Source organism: Sturnus vulgaris, chromosome 7 (genome assembly GCF_052056855.1).
Source record: "Sturnus vulgaris isolate bStuVul1 chromosome 7, bStuVul1.hap1, whole genome shotgun sequence".
Classification (NCBI taxonomy): Eukaryota; Metazoa; Chordata; class Aves; order Passeriformes; family Sturnidae; genus Sturnus; species Sturnus vulgaris.
Window position 1 is genome coordinate 25,925,419 of NC_142249.1, and position 19,430 is coordinate 25,944,848.

At 57.2% G+C, this 19,430-nt stretch overlaps 1 protein-coding gene and 1 non-coding gene across 2 annotated transcripts; both read right to left on the minus strand.

The window, feature by feature from the left end:
* Positions 1-208: 208 nt before the first annotated feature.
* WNT10A (Wnt family member 10A) lies at positions 209-17,467 on the minus strand. Its single transcript, XM_014888041.2, has 4 exons — positions 17,359-17,467; positions 14,313-14,575; positions 6,109-6,485; positions 209-1,345 (listed from the first exon to the last, which is right to left on the minus strand). Exons 1-4 carry the CDS (start codon positions 17,415-17,417, stop codon positions 878-880), a joined length of 1,167 nt encoding a protein of 388 aa, XP_014743527.1. The 5' UTR covers positions 17,418-17,467; the 3' UTR covers positions 209-877.
* On the minus strand, positions 3,789-3,861 carry TRNAV-GAC (transfer RNA valine (anticodon GAC)). Its single transcript has one exon. It is a non-coding gene; the product is annotated as a tRNA-Val (tRNA).
* Positions 17,468-19,430: the final 1,963 nt, after the last annotated feature.

Sequence of the window (19,430 nt, forward strand, 5' to 3'; positions counted from 1 at the left end):
GTCCCCACCTCCTGCCAGTCTGCCAAAAGCTCATAGGACGGTTATTATGGGATGGCAGCAGAGCACCAGGGAGAAAGTCTCACACAAGTAGGTCAGCAGCACCGAGAGTCCCTCTCCATCCTTCTGTCACCCTAGAGGAATGGTGAGGAATGGAGCCCTTGACTGCAGGAAGAGTAGGGTGCTGCATCCTGAAATACTCTATGCTATAGTCTCCAATCCACTTTTATTCACAATCAGAAAATAACTTACCATATAATAACACAGACACACACAGCACAGCCACGGGCACCTGCCCCTCCGGCCATGATGCAACAGCCCAAACCAGCCCAGAGGTGAGAGGTGAGCCCCAGTCTGGGGAGCTGTGCCCCTTCTCCATCCCATGGGGTGCTCCAACCCCATGCTGCTCCAAGCACAACCTCGCATGTGGTTGGAGGAACTTGTGCACAGTGCTTGTGTGTGTCCCCCCCACACTTCCCTCCCACCCTGGGCTCCCTATGCCCTGCTGTCCACGACCCCATCTTGCTCCATACCGCTGGGTGCCAGCGGGCAGTCCCCCACCCCCACGCCCACCCTCCGCCCCCCCGAGTGGTGCTGGTGTCGGCGGTCTGTACAGCATGGCCGTGCGCTCCCCGGGGCCAGGAGCCTTGGTGCTCTCATGTGGGGCTGGGGGGCAGCGGGCGGCCCTGCCCTTCCCAGGTGACGACAAAGTGCTGATTTTGGAGGGTGCTGAGCATGCCCTCTCCTGCTCCTTCGGAGCGGAGGGAAGCGGGTATCGCGGCTCCACCTCCCCCCCAGCGCCAATCCCCGTCTCCCTCCCCTGCCGCAGGCAGGCGTGCTTGTCCCTGGCACCCTGGGGTGGGCACCCATCCCTGACTGGCTACTTGCAGACGCTGACCCACTCGGTGATGCGACACTCCTCGCAGGCCACGAAGCAGCACCAGTGGAACTTGCAGTTGCAGCGCTCGCTGCGTGTCTGCCGCAGGATGTTGTGCCCGCGGCCGCAGCACAGGCTCTCACAGTTGTCCATACCCGGGCTGGTCTTGTTGCACAGGCGCCCTTGAGTGCCCAAGGAGTCCAGGGCCGGTTCTCGCTCGCAGAAGTCGGGTGACTTCTCAAAGTAAACCAGCTCGCTGATGCCAGCCCGGCGGCGATGCCGAGCGTGGCCCGGCTCCAGCTGCCCGGCATTCCGGTTGTGGGGCCGGATGAGGGTGGCCCCATAGAAGCGGTCCTTAAGCAGGGACCCCACCAGCCGAAACTCAGGCGTCACCTGCCAGCATGTCTTCAGCTGGCAGCTCCCTGAGGTACCATGGCATTTGCACTTTCTCCTCATGTTGTCCATCACCACCTGGGCGGGGAAGGACAGAGGAGTTAGCATGAAGGAGACGCATCTTGGGGACTGGAGAAGCCACAATGGAGCTCTGTGTGGGTTGGCATTACGGGAACATCAAGGGCTGGCATGAGTAGCCATCAAAGCTCTGGAACTGCAAAGCCAGCAAGGCTGCACCCTGTTGCTGTGCCCAGTGCAACTCATGTCCCACACCCTGTCCCTTCCCATCCTGGCAATACCAACTGGCTTTTATGTTTCAGCAAGGGATTAACACCTAAAGGAGAGGGTGAGCTATTTGAGCACAGGCAGGAGAAGGAGCCTGGATCTCACCTCCCACTACTGCTTGGCTCCAACCTGATCCTGGACCCCAGTTAAAAGCCAGCATGGCTGCATTTGTGCATCCACACTGGGACCCCCCCTCAGTGCAAGGGTCTCCCACGAACCTCACCAGCCAGTAGCACTGCAAGTGGGACAAGTTCGGGAGGGATGCTTTCCTCTTCCTTTCCCCTCCCCAAGGCCTTCATCCCATAAAGCCCCAGTTCTGGGAGTTCTGGGAGCAGCTCTGCTTTTAGCTCCTTCAGCCAACCTGGCCACAGTGCCAGGGGACTGAGGTGCTGCCTTCCACCACCACCCGAATTCCAAGCAGGGATCACATCCCTGACTTACAGTTTGTAGAGGCTGCAGTGTGGCTAGTGCTATACATCCACTCCCATCAAGGGCCAGGGTGCATGGGCTGGGCTCTGGCTGTAGTTCGGGCTAGCCTGAAAGCACAGCTCGTCCAGAGACCAGAGGTCAGTATGGAGTTCCCTGGACTCCCTGAGCAAGGCTGCTGAGCCCCCAGGCTGCATGCTGGGATTCCCTACATCCCCCATCCCTGTCAGGGATACTGCTGCGGCCAAGCCAAGGGAAACAGCTCACGCTCATCAATCTCCAGGGGCACAACATGGCCACACATCCCCACATCCACAGCCCGGAAAGAGACAATTTATAATGTTCTCTGCTCTGTCCCAACAGGGATTCCCTGCTGGGTTGTGTGTCCACATGGGAAGAGAACTTGCTGAAGCCTGTGTGAGCACATGGATATGGGGGCACACAACCCAGCAGGGAATCCCAACCTGGGTTTGGCTGGGGCTTACAGACTATCACAGGCTGATCCCCCTACCCAGAGTACTGCTCCAGGGCTTGTGGGGGGATTCCAGGGGACACCTGTCCCTGTGAAAGGTGCTATCCTACAATGCCAGTCCTGCCCAGCTACCTGACTTCATGCCTGTCCATGTCGCCTGTTCCTGCCCCTTCCCTGGGAGGGACACATGTGACAGGAGTGCCTTGTTTAGGTAGGGGTGGGCAGTTTTTATTCCTTGTTTTCTTGGTTTTGAGTAAATCTCCAAGTTGCTAAGGAGTTATGGTAATGAAGGCAGATCAGGGAAACACGCCTGGAGCTTGGGGCACATGGCAGAGAGGTCTGGGCTGGGCTGGAGTTTGGCTTTCATCCTGCTGAGAGTCCTGCTCCTGCTGGGAAGAGCCTCCACCTCACAGGTAATGAGCTACCTGGCCTCTTCACCATGTCCTGGGTGTGCCAGCCAGGAACACCAGCTGCTTGCCACTGTTCTTGTCACTATCCTTGGAAACCACTGGCACTGGGACCCCATCCTTTCCCACATTCCCTCCCTGCTGTCTTGGCTGGACCAGGAAAAATCTGCATACAGGGCTGTGGCTGGCAGTCTCACCATTGGGATGGAGGGGACAGTGGTGTGACAGTGGTGTGGGGTTCACTTAGGGCTACAGCTGGTCACAGCAGGGGCTGAAGAAGGTGTCAAGTGTGGCCATCTCCATCACCTAAGCCATCACTGCTGAGCATCCAGAGCCCCAGCACCACAACACCCATCCATCCCTGACCAGCGATGGTTTGCTCTTTCTCTCCTGCACACGCAGCACAGAGGGGACAGGTCCCTGACAGAGCTGGGAGATGCAAGAAGGGCCTATCTGAATCTTGGCTCTATGCTTCTGTCATTGAATTTTCTCCATGCACCCATACCCGTCCTTTCCCTGTCTCATAGACACCCAAGTTCGACACATGCCTGGACTCGCTGGTGCTTTCTTTTGCACATTCCCAGCTCCTCCCAGGCACGCTCATAAGAGCTTTATCGTAGGTCTTTGTTGTGAGGGTAATGGGTAGTTCCTGGCTTCCTTTCATCCTCTCTCGCTCTCTGATCTGGTGAGTTAGGAGGACCTGCAAAGCCTCTTTCACACTTCTGCTGCTCTTTGCTGGGAAGCTTGCTGCCTCCCAGGGATGCAGAACACCATCCTCAGTCTTCAGTTGGACAAAGCAATGATTATCTCAGGGCTTCCTACTCCTCAGGACCAAGGTCACCACTGCCATTATGGGAGGATGCTGCACATCCCTTGCAGCTGCAATCCCCTGCCCAGCTTCATAGCTGGGTGTAAAAATGAAAATTCTGTGTGTTTCTGCCTGGTTTCGAACCAGGGACCTTCCGCGTGTCAGGCGAACGTGATAACCACTACACTACAGAAACCCACATCTGATGGCACCTGGATGCCACCATTCATGGAACTGTCACCTCCCTCCAGCACTGTAGGGTCTGAGCCAGGAGACAGGCTTACCTACATGAACACCCTCTGGATACACAGGAACCACAGAGAGGATGCTCAGAGTCAGTGAGATGCTGAAGAGCTCTGGGTGCTGCAGCTGCTTGGTGCATGCAGAGGGATGGTGCATGGCAGACATGGCATGAGGCATGCATGTTCAAGTCACTGCTCTGATAAAGAGGTTCCTCCCTCAGGATTTGGAGGGGAGGACCACAGTGCTGCTGAGATCAGCACATCCATTCCTTTCTTGGGAAATCCCAGGAGACTGTTCCTTATTACAGCAGGAAAATTGCTCCTAGTAAGTGGGGCTTGGATGGGTGTGGGCCCCACAGCATTGCTAAAAGAGTAAGTGGGGAGATGGAGAACCCGTCCTCAGTGGGGTGGCCAGGACCAGCACTGGCAATAAGCATGGCACCAACAGACACAGACCAGGCACGGCATCATCTCCGTGTTCCAATGCCTGGCACTCACAGCCATCACACATGGGCTCACACCCTCATCTAAACAAGGCCCCTGAGCTGGGCAGCCTGTCCAGGCATTGCTTTCCCACCTGCACAGCTACCATTCCCTCCTTTATTCCTTTAATCTTCTTCTGCCTCTTCTTCTAGCTGCCAGGCTTCTTTCATCAGTCCAGATCTTGTCTCTGAAGCCACCAAGAGCTGACATTGCCAGTCCCGTGCCTGCCTGCCCTCAGGGACAACCAGACCCCAGGCATTTTCACTGTTACTGGATCCCACAGGAAATGTTTCGTGACATCTTGCCAGAGCAAATATTCCTCTCTCACCTTCCCTTCCTTCTGCAGGCTGTGAGGTTTCCCTCGGGAAACAGGGAACACAGACCTCAGGTTTCTGAGCATTGCTAAGAGTCCCAGAGATCCGGGGCATGGAGAGATGTAGGGGAATCAGGATGAGCCCTGCAGTCAGAACTGGAATGAGGGTCTTGCCCAGGTTGGGCTAGAGCAGCCTGCAGAGGATTTAGCTGCCTAACACTGAGTGAGCTTTTACCACACGTAAGCAAACAAAACCAAACAAATCAAAAGCTTTGGTATTCCTCAGGCATATACAGCTTGGCCAAACTGGGGTGGCTTCTCCAGGGTGGTAAAGCTCAGCTCCAGCATCAGGGAAAACCACACATTAAGGTCCTGCTCTGCAGCATCCTCACCTCACAGCTGGTTTCAAACATGCTCAAAGCAAGAGGCACATCCAAATGTCTGAGCCATCCCAAGAAACATTCCCTGTGGAATTCTGACCTTTAATTATTTATTCCTGCAGCCACTACACATCCCTTGGCACTGCCCGGGCAGCATGCAGCTGGGGTCTTGGGGACATATGTCCTGTTGCATTCAATGGATGTGATCTCTTAGGCACCTGCTGTGACCAAAAGCAGGCAGGGAAATGCAGCCACACTCCCACCCCTCCTGCCTGCATGCTTCTTGTCTCCAATGTCAGGCTGCTTTTAAACCCCAGGTTCCAGACAGAGTGAGCTACTAATTAGTACCTTTAACGAGACCTGACATCATAAGAATGGAGGGGAGGCTGACCTGCTTGCCTGGGCAGGCTCCAACACACTGCTAGAGATGGGGGACAAGGCTGTGGGCTGTCACCTCTGCTCCCAAGGGCATGCTGTGTTTCCCAGCTGGTATAGGAGCTCACTGCCTAACTCAATGTCATTCACCACATCTGCCTCCTCAAGGCACTGGCTCCCTTTCTGGAGGCAGAGACATGGCTGGGTGCTGCAGATTCTGTGCTGTGTCCCCATGATGCCAGTGACCTTCTCCTCCCTCTCTTTAGCTTCCTCACACTGCAGCCGCCCAACAGCCAGTTCCTGAGAGGCACAAGCCAGAACCACTGCTGTGCCACCCCAGTAGCACCACTGCAGCACAGGCAGGTGACAGTGGTCTGGGAGGGTGTCCCTTGGCAAGGCCACAGCAGCAATGCTTAGGGGGATTGTTTCAGGAGGTGTTTGACCGGCATATCCTTGCAGCCCTGTCCTGCTAAGGGCGTCACTGCCTTTGTTCTGGGCAAGACTGGGGAGAGGGGATGCCTTGGGGGCAATCTCAAACTCACAAATGGTTCCACAGCAGCCAGCATGAGTCCCTCACAGCCTTCCCACACATGTCCTGTTCCATGTTCCCACCATCATCTCCCCACAACTATCTCCAGTGCCCCACTCACCTGCCGGCCCACGCGGTTGTTGTGCAGCCGCATACGGGAGTGGATATCCCTGTAGGTTTCCCGGGAATCGAGGAAATCCTTGGAAAACTTCTCTCCATAGTCCACATCAGGGCTGCACCCTCCCCATTCCCAGGAGTCCTGGAGGCCAGGGGTCTCTGCTGGCATGTGCTCCATGTGCACCCCGTGCACCATGCCTTTGCCACGGTTCATGGCTTCCAGCTGGAGACGATGCAGCTTGCGCCGGAAAGCCTCCTCATCGCCACGGCGCTTCTGGTCACAGCCGCAGGCCTGCAGCTTCCCAAGAGCACAGGCGTTGGACACGGCGTGCACCACGCCAGCAGCTGCTATAGCATAGGCAAAGGCGCTCTCCCGAAAGCCTGCAAGGAAGGAGAAAGTGGGGATCAGGCTGGGTGGCATGACGGCCATGGGGGGCTGGATGAATTCATTGTCACACTGGAGGGTAGGGATTTGGAAGTTCAGCATGTGTCTTGCTTTTTCCTGATGTACCAGCTCCCACACAGGCCATGAGTGAATCCCCACCCTCTGCTCTCCAGCCCCATCCCCACCAGGACACACTGCTGCCCTGAGGGCCAGCTCTGCCTTAAGGTCCCTGCTGGGACTCCAGCTTCCACCATCACCCGGCTCTCACATCACTCCAGGAGATGCCATCACAGCACTGCTCAGGCATCAGCATCATGGCTCTGATGGGAAAGGCAATCCTTCCTCCTCTCTCCACTCAGAGTTTCCTACTATACTAAATATAACACTGGCTGAGAGATATTTCTGCTGAAGAATGGCCACTTTTGCTTACTCACAGAGTGCAGATTAGGCAGTAAAAAGAGCAGGCTGCACTGCCTGTCCAGCCCCATTCATCTGCCTATATCCCTTCCCACCCTGACCCCTGCCAGGTCCCACAAGAAGCTCTAATTGTGATACCACGCTGGAAAAAAATGAGCATCCCTAGTCAGTTAGAGCATTCCATGACCACAGTGTGCACTGCCAGAGGTGGCAGATGGTTGTCGTTAAACGCTGGGGAGTGAGGACATCCACAAGTGTCATTATCTGGGGCCAGGGCAGATGGGGACAGGGACAGATCTCACAGAAGGGGTTCCATAGGGCTCCATGCAGCTGTGAGCAGGGGATGCCTGAGAATCTCTTGGCCGTAGCCAGGTGAGGACGCTCTCCTTCCCGGGAGTTTCTATTTTATTTGAAATGCAAAGTAATATCTTTGTTTGTGGTTCCCAGGTCAGGCAAGGAGCCTGCAGTGCCCTTTGCTTTGGTGCACAGTGACTGGCCCCAGCATGAGGCGAGGATGGAGGGAGTGCCAGATTTTGTGCCGTGGCGTCACATGTGAATAAATAAATAGCTGGAGTTTCCAGCCTCTCTCCCTCTGTTGGACATGAGCAGTTTGGCCTGGCTTTGACACAGCTGAACAGACTACAGGTTTTGGGGTGTTTGCTTTAATAGTTCCATGCCATCAAAGGAGGGTCTTGGGTGAGCACCCCAAAGCTCTGCCAGCTCCCTGCCTGTGCCACAGAGTCAGGAGAGGTGAGAGTGTGACTGCTGCTGTCTCCCATCCTTGGCAGGGCTCCCCATCACGCATGTCTCCTCCGTGGTTCGTTGCCGCCCGCTGAGCAAACGCTATGATCTTATTAAAGGAAAATGAAATGCAGCCCGGAAACCTGCATTTAAAGTCGTGCTGCTGTTTTGTGTGTTAATTTGACACTGGTGCATTTAAAAAATTAACGAGGCGCTGCTTAAAAGCCAGCAGGAGCCTCTCCCAGCTTCCCCTTAGTGTGGGACAAGCTTGCTCTCAGCCTGCCTCTTTCCATGCACAAGTTGAACAACATTTTTCAGCGGGCAGGTAATGGGGCTGCTGGTGCGTACACTGTGCCGTGCAGCCTCCCCAGGGAGAGTGCTGGCAGGCAGTGCCTGCAACACACCCACAGCGCTGCTGGAGCATGAATGCCCACATCTGGGGAACTTCAATCCCCAGGTGAGCATTGGAGGATGGAGAACCAGCACAGAAAGGTCTCCTGGATTCCAAAATCTTCCCTATGTCAGTTCTCCGATCCCACCATGTCGGTCAGCTTCAGCCCTTCACACAGGCGTGAAACCTGCACACAGTCCAATTCATCACTCCTACCATCACCTGGCATCCCCAGCTCCTCGCACAGCCAGCACCTGGGGATGGGGACAGCAAACCCTTCACCCAGCACAACACCCTTCTCTCAGCCCTGCCTCTTTCTCACACATTTCTCCAGCCTAAAAAATAATTTCCGGTGTGGCATCTCCTTAAAATCCCTTGTGGAGCCCAGACACAAGCTCTACCCCACCCAGTCTGTCTAGCAAGCCCGTGTCCTTACAGGTAAAGAGGTCAGGTTGATTGAATGCCCTCCATGGCTGGGAAACCCATGGGCTAAAGCCACAGTTCTCCTTCCCCCAGTGCTCTCCAAGTACATGCGAGCTGATGGATGAGGTATGGGTTCTTGTCCCTGGAGCTGCCATTCCCCAGGTTGTGGCCAGGGAATAGACTGGTCCCCAGGACATGACATCACAGCAATCAGGAAGTCTTGTTCCCATCTCATCATGGTCCTTTCCCTGCTCAGTATCACTCTGCCTGGCCCCACCATTCTTCCCTGCCTTTTCCTGTTCTTCCCTCACCTGCTCTCATGGGGAGCTCTGAGCAAAGGGGAGGACAGGGTCAGAGCAGCGCTGGGATCACAGCAGCCATGCCAGTACGGTTCTGCTAGGAGGTCCAGTTTACATTCCTTGCTCCACCCCAGCCAAACCAGAGACAGCGGATTGAAGCAAAGCATCGGGCAACATGGCTGGAACAACCACTCGCCTCGTGGGCTCAGCAAGGGTGGAAGCTTCCAGGAACTACAGCCAAAAGTGGCAATGTGGTGGCCAGCCCTGAGCCATTTGGAGGGAGGCTCTCCAGCCACTTAAGACCTCAGCAGTTATTTTTGAGTCACCATATCCCTCCAGAGACCACAGAAGAGGTGTAGCTGTGGGAGGTACAAGAAGTATTGCACCCCACAGAGAAGAGGGAATGGTGGACACAATCCTGACACCACCACCGGCATCCAGCCTGCTGTGTACTCAAAGACCATGCTAGGCAAGGAAGAGAGGTCTGAAATCTCTTCCCCAGGTCAAATCCCAAAGCAGCTTTCTTAGGAGGGAAAGTTTTCCCTGTCAAGATGTGCCCTACAAGATGGGGGGTCATTTAGCAAGACCCCAAGTCCCAGCAGCACTGGCTCCACCATGGATGCTGCAGTTCTTCCCTCCTTCAAGCAGATGTGATGAAGGCTACAGGGCTGGCTCAGGCACAGCTCTGGGCTCTACAGTCTGTAAACCAGGGAGAGCCGGAGTCATGGCCTTCCTCCCACAGCTCACATCCGGGCAGCAACTCTCTCCCAGCACCCATCACTGCAATGCCTGGGTGGCATTGAGAGAGCCAGTGGGACAGCCTCATGGAGGCTCACCCTAGGGTACCCCAGAGATGCTCAGCTGCCCCTTTCATGGCAATACCCCCCAGGAGTGGGATGTAGCTGCCAGGAGCTGTGGGCACATTGCCCCAGCCCTGATATAAGGCAGAGGAGAACTTCTCCCACCACCTCTTGCAAGGCCTGCCGAGACGGCCAGTCCCAACACGCTGCCTCTCCCCCAGCCCTGCTCCCTCCCCTCTCCCTAATTAAACTGCAGGTGAACCTGCCAGGGTCTGGCCCAGCACCAGGCACTAAATGCCTCCCTGCAGATCCCAACTTGTCTCCCTGCACCTTCTTGAGCGTGCCAGGGACAGCCCGCAGCCTTCGCTGCTTGTCCGCCCACGGCACTGTGAGAGAGCAGCCCTTGCTGCCGTGCAGGCTGCACGGAGCTGAGCTCAGCCCCACATCGCCAGGAACCCTGCCTGGCCCCAGGGTCTCACTTGCACCATCAGTGGGGAGAAAGTCCAGGGAATGGGGGAACCCACAAGGATGAAGCCAAGCATCCACAGCACCCGCATGTGCTGCAGGGCCAGGTGGGCAAAGCCCTAGGTTTGCCTGGGGGTACACAAAACCCTGCCAGCAGCCCAGCTGCAGGTGCGCCAGGCCAGCGCTGCGGTCTGCGGGCACTGGAGCTTGGCTGGGGCTCTGCTGGAGCTGGGTGCCGGGGTCCTGAGCTTGGCAGCATCTCCCTGGATAGCTGTAACAGCACCTGCCTCCCTCAGCACACAGCAAAGCTTCCCCAAGCTCCGTTTCACAGCTGGCTGGGCCCCAGCACCTGGTGTTTCCATCCTTGCAGGGAGTTCCCCACTCCCTGCTGGAAGAAATAAGATCTGGCAGTGGCCATGCATGCCCCTTGTCACCAGTGAGCCCTTCCAAGGTGGGCACAGGGCATGGAAGCATCACCCATCTCTCCAAAGTCTGCAGGAACCAAGAGATGCTGCACTCCAGAGTCATGTCCCCTCCAACCATGAGGCTTTGAAGGCCTGCAAGGACATCCAGCCCCTCCACGGGGCGTCCTAATTTTTTCAGAGCTCCATGCAGATGGAGTTGGGGTTGGGATGAGCAAAGGGGAATAGTTAGTTCCATAGCACACCTCAAACAGCCCCTGCCCAGCAGCCAGACAGTCCCAGCCCTGATGCCATTGTACCCACCCATGGGTGCACACATACTGGACAAGGAGCAACACTCAGTGACCCACCACCATCTGCAGCTTGGCTTTCGTCAGGGAATCGGGCATGGGTCAGCCCAGCCAAGCCATACAGTGCCTGGCAGCCAACAGATGCTGTGATGGGACAATATACCAGGACAACAGGCCATCCTCTCCAGTGAGGTGGACAAAATTGTGCTGCTAACCCTTGGAGCAGGAGCAGGGGACCTATTTCCACTGCTGCTGTAGATGCAGTCACTTGCCTCCACCTCACTGCCCCATTCCCCTACATCTCCTGAGGCCAGGAGAGATGTCTTTGTCAGCCAGGCGAGCACATGGAGGGAGAGGAGAGTACAGCAGAGAAGGATGGGACCAGGGCCAGCACTGGAGAGTCCTGGCAGAAGTGACAGTGCCAGAGAATGGGCAGGAAGGTGGTGAGTACATAGGCAGCCAGCTGGGGAGCCAGGGAAGACAGGAGGAGGATTTGCAATAGCACTGTTGAGCCTGGCTTAACATGGAGGGCACATGGGCCAAGGAGGATGGGGGTGCAGATGCCACTGGAGACTCAACAGAGAATACAAAGGACATCTCATACCCCAAGGATGCAGCAAGAAAAGACCACACCTGAAAAACCCACAGACCATGGTGGTGTCTCAAAAGAACACAGTGGCTCTGTGAGAGAGGGATGGTAAACTCCTGGGCACTCCCCCTTGCCCTCCACTAACTTGCTGTTGTGCCTCACAGCTACTGTATTCAGTGCCCCAGGATGGCAGCATCTTCCAGGTCTGTGCTCTGCCTGGGATGCTGTCAGCATCCCTGTCTCCAGCTATGCTGCTCTGAAGACACTCCAGACTCCCAGCCTGTCCTATTTGAAGGCTCTCCTTCCTGTCTCCCCAGGGCTTGCACTCCAACTTCTGGGATCAGCTCAGCAGGATGAGGAGATGGGCACCCATTTGCCGTTGTCCTCTGTCCCCAGGAGATGAGGTCCCTGGCTCCACTGAGTGCCCGGATAGCGGGCAGAGTGTGGGACAAGCACCATGGGACAACTTGGAACAGTGTTGCATCCTGTCTGGCTCATGCCCACACTGGAGAAGATGTGAGAGATGCAGGAGGGCAGGACAGAGTTGGGGAGTGGAGCCAAGTGGGGAGAGCGGGAGAGAGAAGCCAGCTACAAATAATTTAAAGTGAGATTCACGCACGGCTGAACTGATGGCAGAAGAAGTGGGAAAAGGAATGAAAGATTAAAGGGGTCTGTCACTTCGGGTTACAAACAATGATCCTACAAGCACGTTGCGTTCCCAGGCACAGCAAGGATGGGGCAGGGCGCAGAGCAGAGACCTGGTCCCTGGAGGTCAGATGCATTAAAGTCTGCGGCATGGAGCCTGCACCCCTCACTTCTACCACTCGCCTCTCCTCCAGCACTGAGATGCCTCCCCTCTCTGATGACAGTGCCTGTAATAGATGGAAGGCAAAGCTCAGAGCTCCAGCACTGTTATTGAGGGACATAAGTGGGTTCAAAGTGGGCCAGGGCTCCAGCTTCAAGGCTTGCTCCATGCCAGAATGGCTCCAAGCAACTACATGAGATAGCTTGGGTGATTGGGGCTCATCCTGCAACCTCTGCTGCCGGCACAGGAGTGCAATGAGATGCCTGCCTTCTCTGATGCTCCAGCCCTAACTCCATCCTGCCCTGCTGCTGGCTGTTGTGTCTCCATTCCAGAGAATGGGGTCCCATCAATGCTGAGAGCCTGGGCTGAGCCATATCCAATAGCTCAAGACAAGGCAGGAGTCCAGGGGCTGTGGGAGCCCCCACATCCATTGGTCACAGCTCTGACAGCAGGAAGGGCTGCGGGAGCATCTGAGACAGAAGTGAGGTGCAAGTCACTGGGGCCACCAGCAGACAAGGTGGGCTGAGGGAGGGATGCAAGTCAATGCTCTCTGCTGCTGGTGCTTCTCACCCAGCCTGGTGGGACCCGGAGCAAGGAAGCTTGTCTGGGTGTGTGAGCAACTTGAGCCAGCAAGTCAGTGTTTCTTGCCGCCTCGAGGAGACTAGAAGTGAACTGCATTCCTCAGAGGACCTGGAAATACCTCGATGCTTATCAGGGCTGACAGTCCCCACCCTTCCTGCCAGGCCCTAACCTGGGCACTGCTCACAGAAGGAAAAGATGCTGCCCTTCTCCAGGCACTAAGGTCCTGAGAGGGACCAGGGCTGCTCCATGGCAGGACCACAGCCCTGAAACCAGACATGCTCTGAGGTAGCGTTTCATCCAGTGAGGCTGCCATGGACATGAGCGATCTTCAGACACCAAAACACTTCTGTGATCCCCTCTCCAGCCTTCTCCCCACTTCCTGCAGCTGTCTGTGGGCTCCTGCCACCACATCCTCTCAATGACATGTAAGCCTCAAGCTGCCAACCTGCCCTCTTCGAGACTCTCCTCATAGTCCCAGAGAAAGAAGATGTAAGATGTAAAGGATGTTTGAAGAAGAGTGGATGGTTGCAACTCTCTGCTGAGCATCAGGCTGAGAGGCTCACAAAGTGGTTATGTGAGCAGTTTCTTAGGCAGTTTCCACCTTTCTTGGGAGCTGGAGGAGTGGCATGTGTGCTGGGCACCTGGGCTGCCCTCAGCACCCTGACTGCTGGCCACTGGCACCATATTGTCCTTCCTGACCATGGTCTGCAGCCATGGGCACTTAGAAATATGCTGAGGCACAGGTTCAAGAAAGGGTACTCAGGTGAAAACATACATTCAAGTCCTCTAGAAGATCCCATCAGGTCACAACCCTAATTGCACCAGCCCTGGCCAGCCCTCTGCACCCCCAGAGTCTGCTCCTCAGGGAGAGTATCAAACAGGGAGGCTCTGATACAGGCAGAGCCAGACATAACTGTGAGGGAGATGAAATCCTGGCGCCAGGATCCTTGGCAGAATGTGGAGAGCTAGGAGAGTTCTCTCAGCAGTGCAGCTGTGGGGTCTGTGGTCAGGTGAGCTCCCAGGACAGCCTGTGTCCCTGTCCCCTCTGTCCCACAAAACAAAGAACCTTTAGCTCTCTGCACTGGAAAGCCAACACAAAGGCAGAACATTAGGGTGACACGCTCAGAGCTACATCCCACTAGTTAGGGGCATTTCAGCTCATCATAACACACTAAAACACCATCCCCAGAACAGGACTGAGCCAAGATGCTCAACTGTATCCATCAAACCAAATCCCAGAGCATGGCATCCACCTTCAGACCCACCAACTATGCTGCACACCTATGGCACTGCTCCAAACACCAGCCTACACCACACAGGAAGAAGATGCCAGAAAACAGGAGGGCCTGGAAAGAGCCTTAGGAGAAGCTGGAGTTGGTCAGGGAGGAGCAGCTCAGGACAAGGGCTAGTGCAGGTACAAAGGTGCATTGAGCAGATTTGCCATACTACAGTGCTCCTTCATCTGGCAGACCATAACATTTCTCTGCCTTCATCCATGGGGATACTGAAGAGCTGTTCAGGTGCCCGGGGGGAGCCCATGAGGGCTCCAGAGAGTAGGTGCTGGACAGTGGGACAGGAGAGAAACCGTCCAACCCTTACCTCTGCTGAAGATGATGCTCTCATATGGAATCTTGTTCTTGGTCTCAAGGCTGGAGCAATTCCAGCGCTGGTCCCGAAACTGGTGCTGGCACTCATGGATGGCAATCTGGATGCCCTGGATGGCCGAGGCGGTGACGTCAGGGTGGCGCACACACACCTCCAGCTGCCGCCGCGTCAGCCCCGGCAGGGTCAGGCACACCGTGTTGGCATTCAACACTGGCTCTGATGGCAGCTTCAGGCCCAGGATCTCATTGGAGCAGGAGCTGGGAGGCAAAAGGACACCCTTGAGCTCAGAGCAAGCAATGTGTCAATTCCTTGGTTTTCCATTTGGGGAAGGGGAAAAGTCTGTGGGGGACACACACGGGGAAGGGAGATGCTCCTCAATCCATACTGTGCCCATTGCCTATAAGGAAGACTGGAAAAACATTGTGCTCAACGGCAGCTTATCCAGGCAGAGAAAACCAGCAGGACTGGGGCTGCAGTCCCCCTCCAACAACATAAATACAGTATAGACACCCTAGCAGCCTTTTCCCAGTATCAGTCAAATCTGACCATCCTGCCTCTGGAGGCCAGCATCTTCCAGGATTGTACTCTCTGTGTGCTCCCCCAGGGATGTCCCACACTGACCTTGCACTGCAGACTCTCAGCACACATTGCCCCAGCTCCCCTTCCACAGAAAGCGTGGGTTTCCCCCTGAGAGAATTGAGAGACCCTGGAACAGGAGGCCCGTTCCAGGTCTAGTTCCATCCCTGTTGTTGGTTGATCCCCTCCCTGCATCTCCTGTATCCCCTCAACATTGCTGGTCATTGAAAAGGAGGCAAAGGAGTGATCAGCCCTTTCTTTTCAGCTCAGCTGTGAAATATGGAGCCAAGCACTGTGCCAACCATCCTCAAGCTCCCAGCAACAATCCCAAGTCCACTGTCACATCCTAGCCCCACTGAACCAGATGCCTGTGACCACAGAAGCACAGAGAGCAGCAAATGGATGGGTGCAAGGAGGGGCACATGGTCCATGGCAGGGGTACAGGTGCTTACACAAATAGAGATACTACCTGGGGAAATGGGGAAGTAGATGGAGTGTGTGGAGATGGGATATGGGATATGGGATATGGGATATGGGATATGGGATATGGGATATGGGATATGGGATATGGGGAGACAAAGCATGTCTAGAAAGAGATGCCTGGAGCTGATACAGAGGTACACATGACAGACAAATCTGGAGAAGGAGACAATAGGAAGTGTTTGCCCAGCTCCAAGGAATGACTTGAAGGACTCTGGGATAAACAGCATCAAGCAAGCAGCAGACAGTGGAATACCCAGCAGCATCCAGCATCTTGCGGCATGGTCCACTAGGAGCTCAGCACTACCCCACTGCTTGTTCAGGAGAGGTTGGTCCCTGCTGGGAGCTCTCCCCAGGAGGGTCTCTCCCTGTTCCCTGGGACAGGCAAGAGCTGGGTCCCTAGGAGAAGCAAGAAGCTTAAAGCCCTTTGAACTTTTACAGAAACAAGACTTGGAGGAGGATGCTGGAGGAATGACTGCAGCTGCCAGGTCTTGGGGAGAAGGATAATCCCTCTCTCTGTTCCCTCAAACCTTGCAAGCCTGGTGCAGGAACATGGACAGAAGGACATGTCAGGGGATGAGTTCCTCAGCTCAGCACTCAGCTCTGAGCTCTCCCCAGCTCTGGAGGGAGGGTTCAGCCCCAGCCTCTCTGTTGAACTACAGCTTACTCAGGGGAGAGGGAGAACTGTCAGGATCAAGCTGGTGCTTTCTCCAGGTTCCCAAGGGTGTTTATATCCATCCCACCACTTTCAGGGGTAGTATATGAATATGTCCCAGTGCAAATCCACAGTGACTCCAATAGGGAGAGTCGAGGTGGAGCGGAGAAGAGAGACAAAGGGAGTGCATCCCTCCAAAACCCCTACACAGGAGGGGAAATCTTCTTCCCGGCTTCCTGCACTCATTCCCACTGTCAAACAAGCCCTGGCTGACAAAAGATGCAGAGCAGGACGCAGCTACCGCCATCCCCAAATCCAGGAGCTCCTGCCCCGAGCACTGCAATGACTTCGTTCCCTGCTGTGTCCTGAGCCTGACATAGCGTCTGCCATCTTTTCCCAGGGCATCCCGGGATGGGGGCGATGTTAGGGTCTTTCTCCTGATTGCACTGCAGGGAAACTGAGGCAGGAGCTCCGGAGAGTAGAGGGATGGTCCTTCTGCCTCTTGCTCCACCCAGGGCTCAGGAGAGCCAGGGACCGGTAAGAAGCTGTCACTGTCACACTTCTTAGGAGGATACAGCTCTCCCCCCAGCTCTCTTCCCCCTTTAAATCTGGATTTAAACTTGATTTCACGGTGACAGGCCCCCAGGTCACAGGCTACAGCGGCTGCTGCTTTAATTAATACAAGTCCCAACGTTAACAAATTATATTTAAAGGGGCTGAAGGGAGGGGGAAGGGCGGGGGACCCCCCCCCCCCACTCATACCAGCACCAGGATTAACCCCTGGCTGCCTGCAGCGCACAAGTTTGGGAGCGGGCAGAGGGAAGGCAAAGACGGACAGGGATGGTAAATTTGGGGGTTCGCTTTCTGGAAAGCAGGTGGCTCCCTCTTACCCCTGTAGCATTTAGGACAGGCGGAGCCAGGGAGGGGACACAAGGCGATCCAGTAGGCACCGACCCCCACGACAGTGACATCCCAGCCGACATTCCCCCGTCCTCCGCGGGCGAGCGGGGAAACTGAGGCACTCGGGGCGTGCGCTGGAGCGTCTCCGCCGGGGAGGAAGGGGGACAGCCTCCTGGAGCGGGAGAAACTGCGCATCCCACCAGCGTTCCGTCGGGACTCGGGAAGGCGGAGGGGGCAGCAGCCCTGACAGCCCCTTGAACAGGGGGCCGCAACCGTGCGGGGCCGGGCTGGGGCGGCGGGGACCCCCCCAGGAGCCCCCTGGGCAGACCGCCCCCGGTGCGGGGCTGGGCGCGGCGGCTTCCTGGCGCCCTCCCCGTGGGGCCGGAGCTCTCAGCGGCGGGGCTGGGGATGGAGGGGTGCAGCTCCTACCTGGGTACCCAGAGGCTGAGCAGCAGCGAGCAGAGTCCGTGGGCCAGGGCCGGGCGCATCTTCGCTGGGGCAGCGGCTGTGCGGGCTGCGGGCGGGCGGGCGCCTTTGGGGCAGGGGCGGCGGGGCTCGGCGCTGCTCTCTGCCCGCTTTGTTTGTTGTGGGTTGTTTGCTTGTTTGTGTTTTCCCCTCTCCTCCCTCTCACTGGCTCCCTGCGCGCCGGGGCTCGGCTCGCCGGGGCGGCTCTGCCATCCTCCCGGGATGCCCCCCCCGCCTCCCGCCGCCCCGGCGCCCTCCGAGCCCGGCGAGGGCTGAGCGCCCCCCGCCCTGCCCACCGCCGCCCCGCCGCGCACAGCCCCCCGGCTCAGCCCCCCATGGCGGGACGTGCCGGGGGGCCGGGGGGGCCCTCGGCCCGCGGGGTGCGCTCCCCCGCCGCTCCCCAGGGCGCCCCGGGGCTCCGGGGCCGCGGCGGGCGTGGGCAGGGCTCGCCGGGCGAGCGGCTCCGCGGCTCCCGCGGGGCCCGCAGGCACATGGGGAGCCGCGGCTCCCCCGCCGCCCTCCGCCGCCGGTGTCGCCGGGCCTCCGGCGGAGCGAGCACGGTCGCGGCCGGAGCGCCCCGGGAGCGCGGGGCGCGGAGCGGCGGCGGCAGCGGCTCTGCCTGGGATCGCGCTGCGCCGAGCATTACTCAGCGCCCGGAGCCCGAGTCCCGACACGTCCAGACAGGAGCCCGCGGGGGAAGGACGGGGCAGAGGGTGGCAGCGGGGCGGGGAGCCGGCGTGTCGCACGCAGCCTGCCGGGGAGGGAGCGGGCGGCGGGGGGGCGAGCGGGCACGGGCGGCAGGAGAGTGGGCGCGGGGCTGGGGGAGAAGGCGGCCTGGGGTGGGCACGGCGTGGGTGAGTGGGCACGGTGTGGGTGAGTGGGCACGGTGTGTGGGGTAAGCGTGCACAGCGCGGAGAAGTGTGTGTGGTGGGAATGCTCAGCGCGGAGGAGTGTGCGCAGGGTGCAGGGTAAGTGTTCGTGGTGTGAGGCGGACATGTGCGGCGTGGATCTGGAGCGCGGGGAGAGCTGAGTGTACGTGGCCCGTGGGCACGTGTGCACGGTGTGGGGGACTGAGTGTGGTGCGAAGTGAGTGTGGGACCATATTCGTGAGGATTTGGGGGACTGCACGCTTCTGGGAGGAGTGTGCTCAGGGCATAGGGGAAAGGTGCTGTGGGCGTGGGGTTGAGTGGTGTGCGCAAGGAAGCAGAGTGTGCACAGAGCATGGGTGAATGTGCATGGCGTGGGATAAGCATACACCAGGTGTGGAGTGAATGTGCTCAGCGTGAGAGTGCACCAAGTGTGGATGAGGGTGCAGAGTGTGGGGTGACTGTGCATGGCTTGGTTGAGTGTGTGTGAGATAAGGGTGAGTGTGCTCAGCATGCACGAGTAGGGGGGACCATTGTACCCGAACACAGTGAGAAAGCAGTGCACAGGCGAGTGCACTCGCCAGGGACGAGGGTGCATGTGGTGTGGTGTGTGAATGGTGTGGGGTAAGTGCGTAGGGCATGGGGGATGTGAGCAGGCGCTAGGTATGGCATAAGGGTGCATGGCATGGGGTGAGTGTGCCTGGAGTACGGACGAAGTGTGAGCATGTGTGAAATGTTGAGGGTATGACTGTTCTCCATCTCAATGCCTGTGTGCACTGGGTGTGGGGCGTATAGATTATAAAACGAGTGTGTGCAATGTGATCAAGTGTGGACAGTGTGGATTGAATGTGATTGAGGCATAGGCAGCATATGGGTGCATGGCTAAGTGTTAATGGGGATGGAGAGAGTGCATGGTGTGGGGTGTGTGGGGAGTGAGTGTAGCAAGAAATACATGGGGCATGGAGTGAGTGAACATGGGGAGAGGGCTGTGCATAGCATGGAGGAGTGGGGGCTGTGGTGCGGGGTGTGCAGGGCATGCTGGAAGTTCATATCAGGGTGTGCACATGGGGACTGGGGATGCTGGCACGAGCTGTGGTTGTGCAGGAAGGCATTCCTGATGGTTTGAGGCGTGTGGGTGCCTGTCAGTGTGCACAGGGGTATGAGCATGAG

What these genes read in the sequence shown, in the direction of transcription:
- WNT10A (XM_014888041.2), bottom strand. Translation starts at nt 17,417, where the DNA reads ATGCGCCCGGCCCTGGCCCACGGACTCTGCTCGCTGCTGCTCAGCCTC. An exon ending in GAGCATCATCTTCAGCAGAG is followed by an intron (nt 6,486 to 14,312) that starts GTAAGGGTTGGA and finishes CCTTCCTTGCAG; the next exon opens with GCTTTCGGGAGAGCGCCTTT. An exon ending in ACAACCGCGTGGGCCGGCAG is followed by an intron (nt 1,346 to 6,108) that starts GTGAGTGGGGCA and finishes TTCCCCGCCCAG; the next exon opens with GTGGTGATGGACAACATGAG.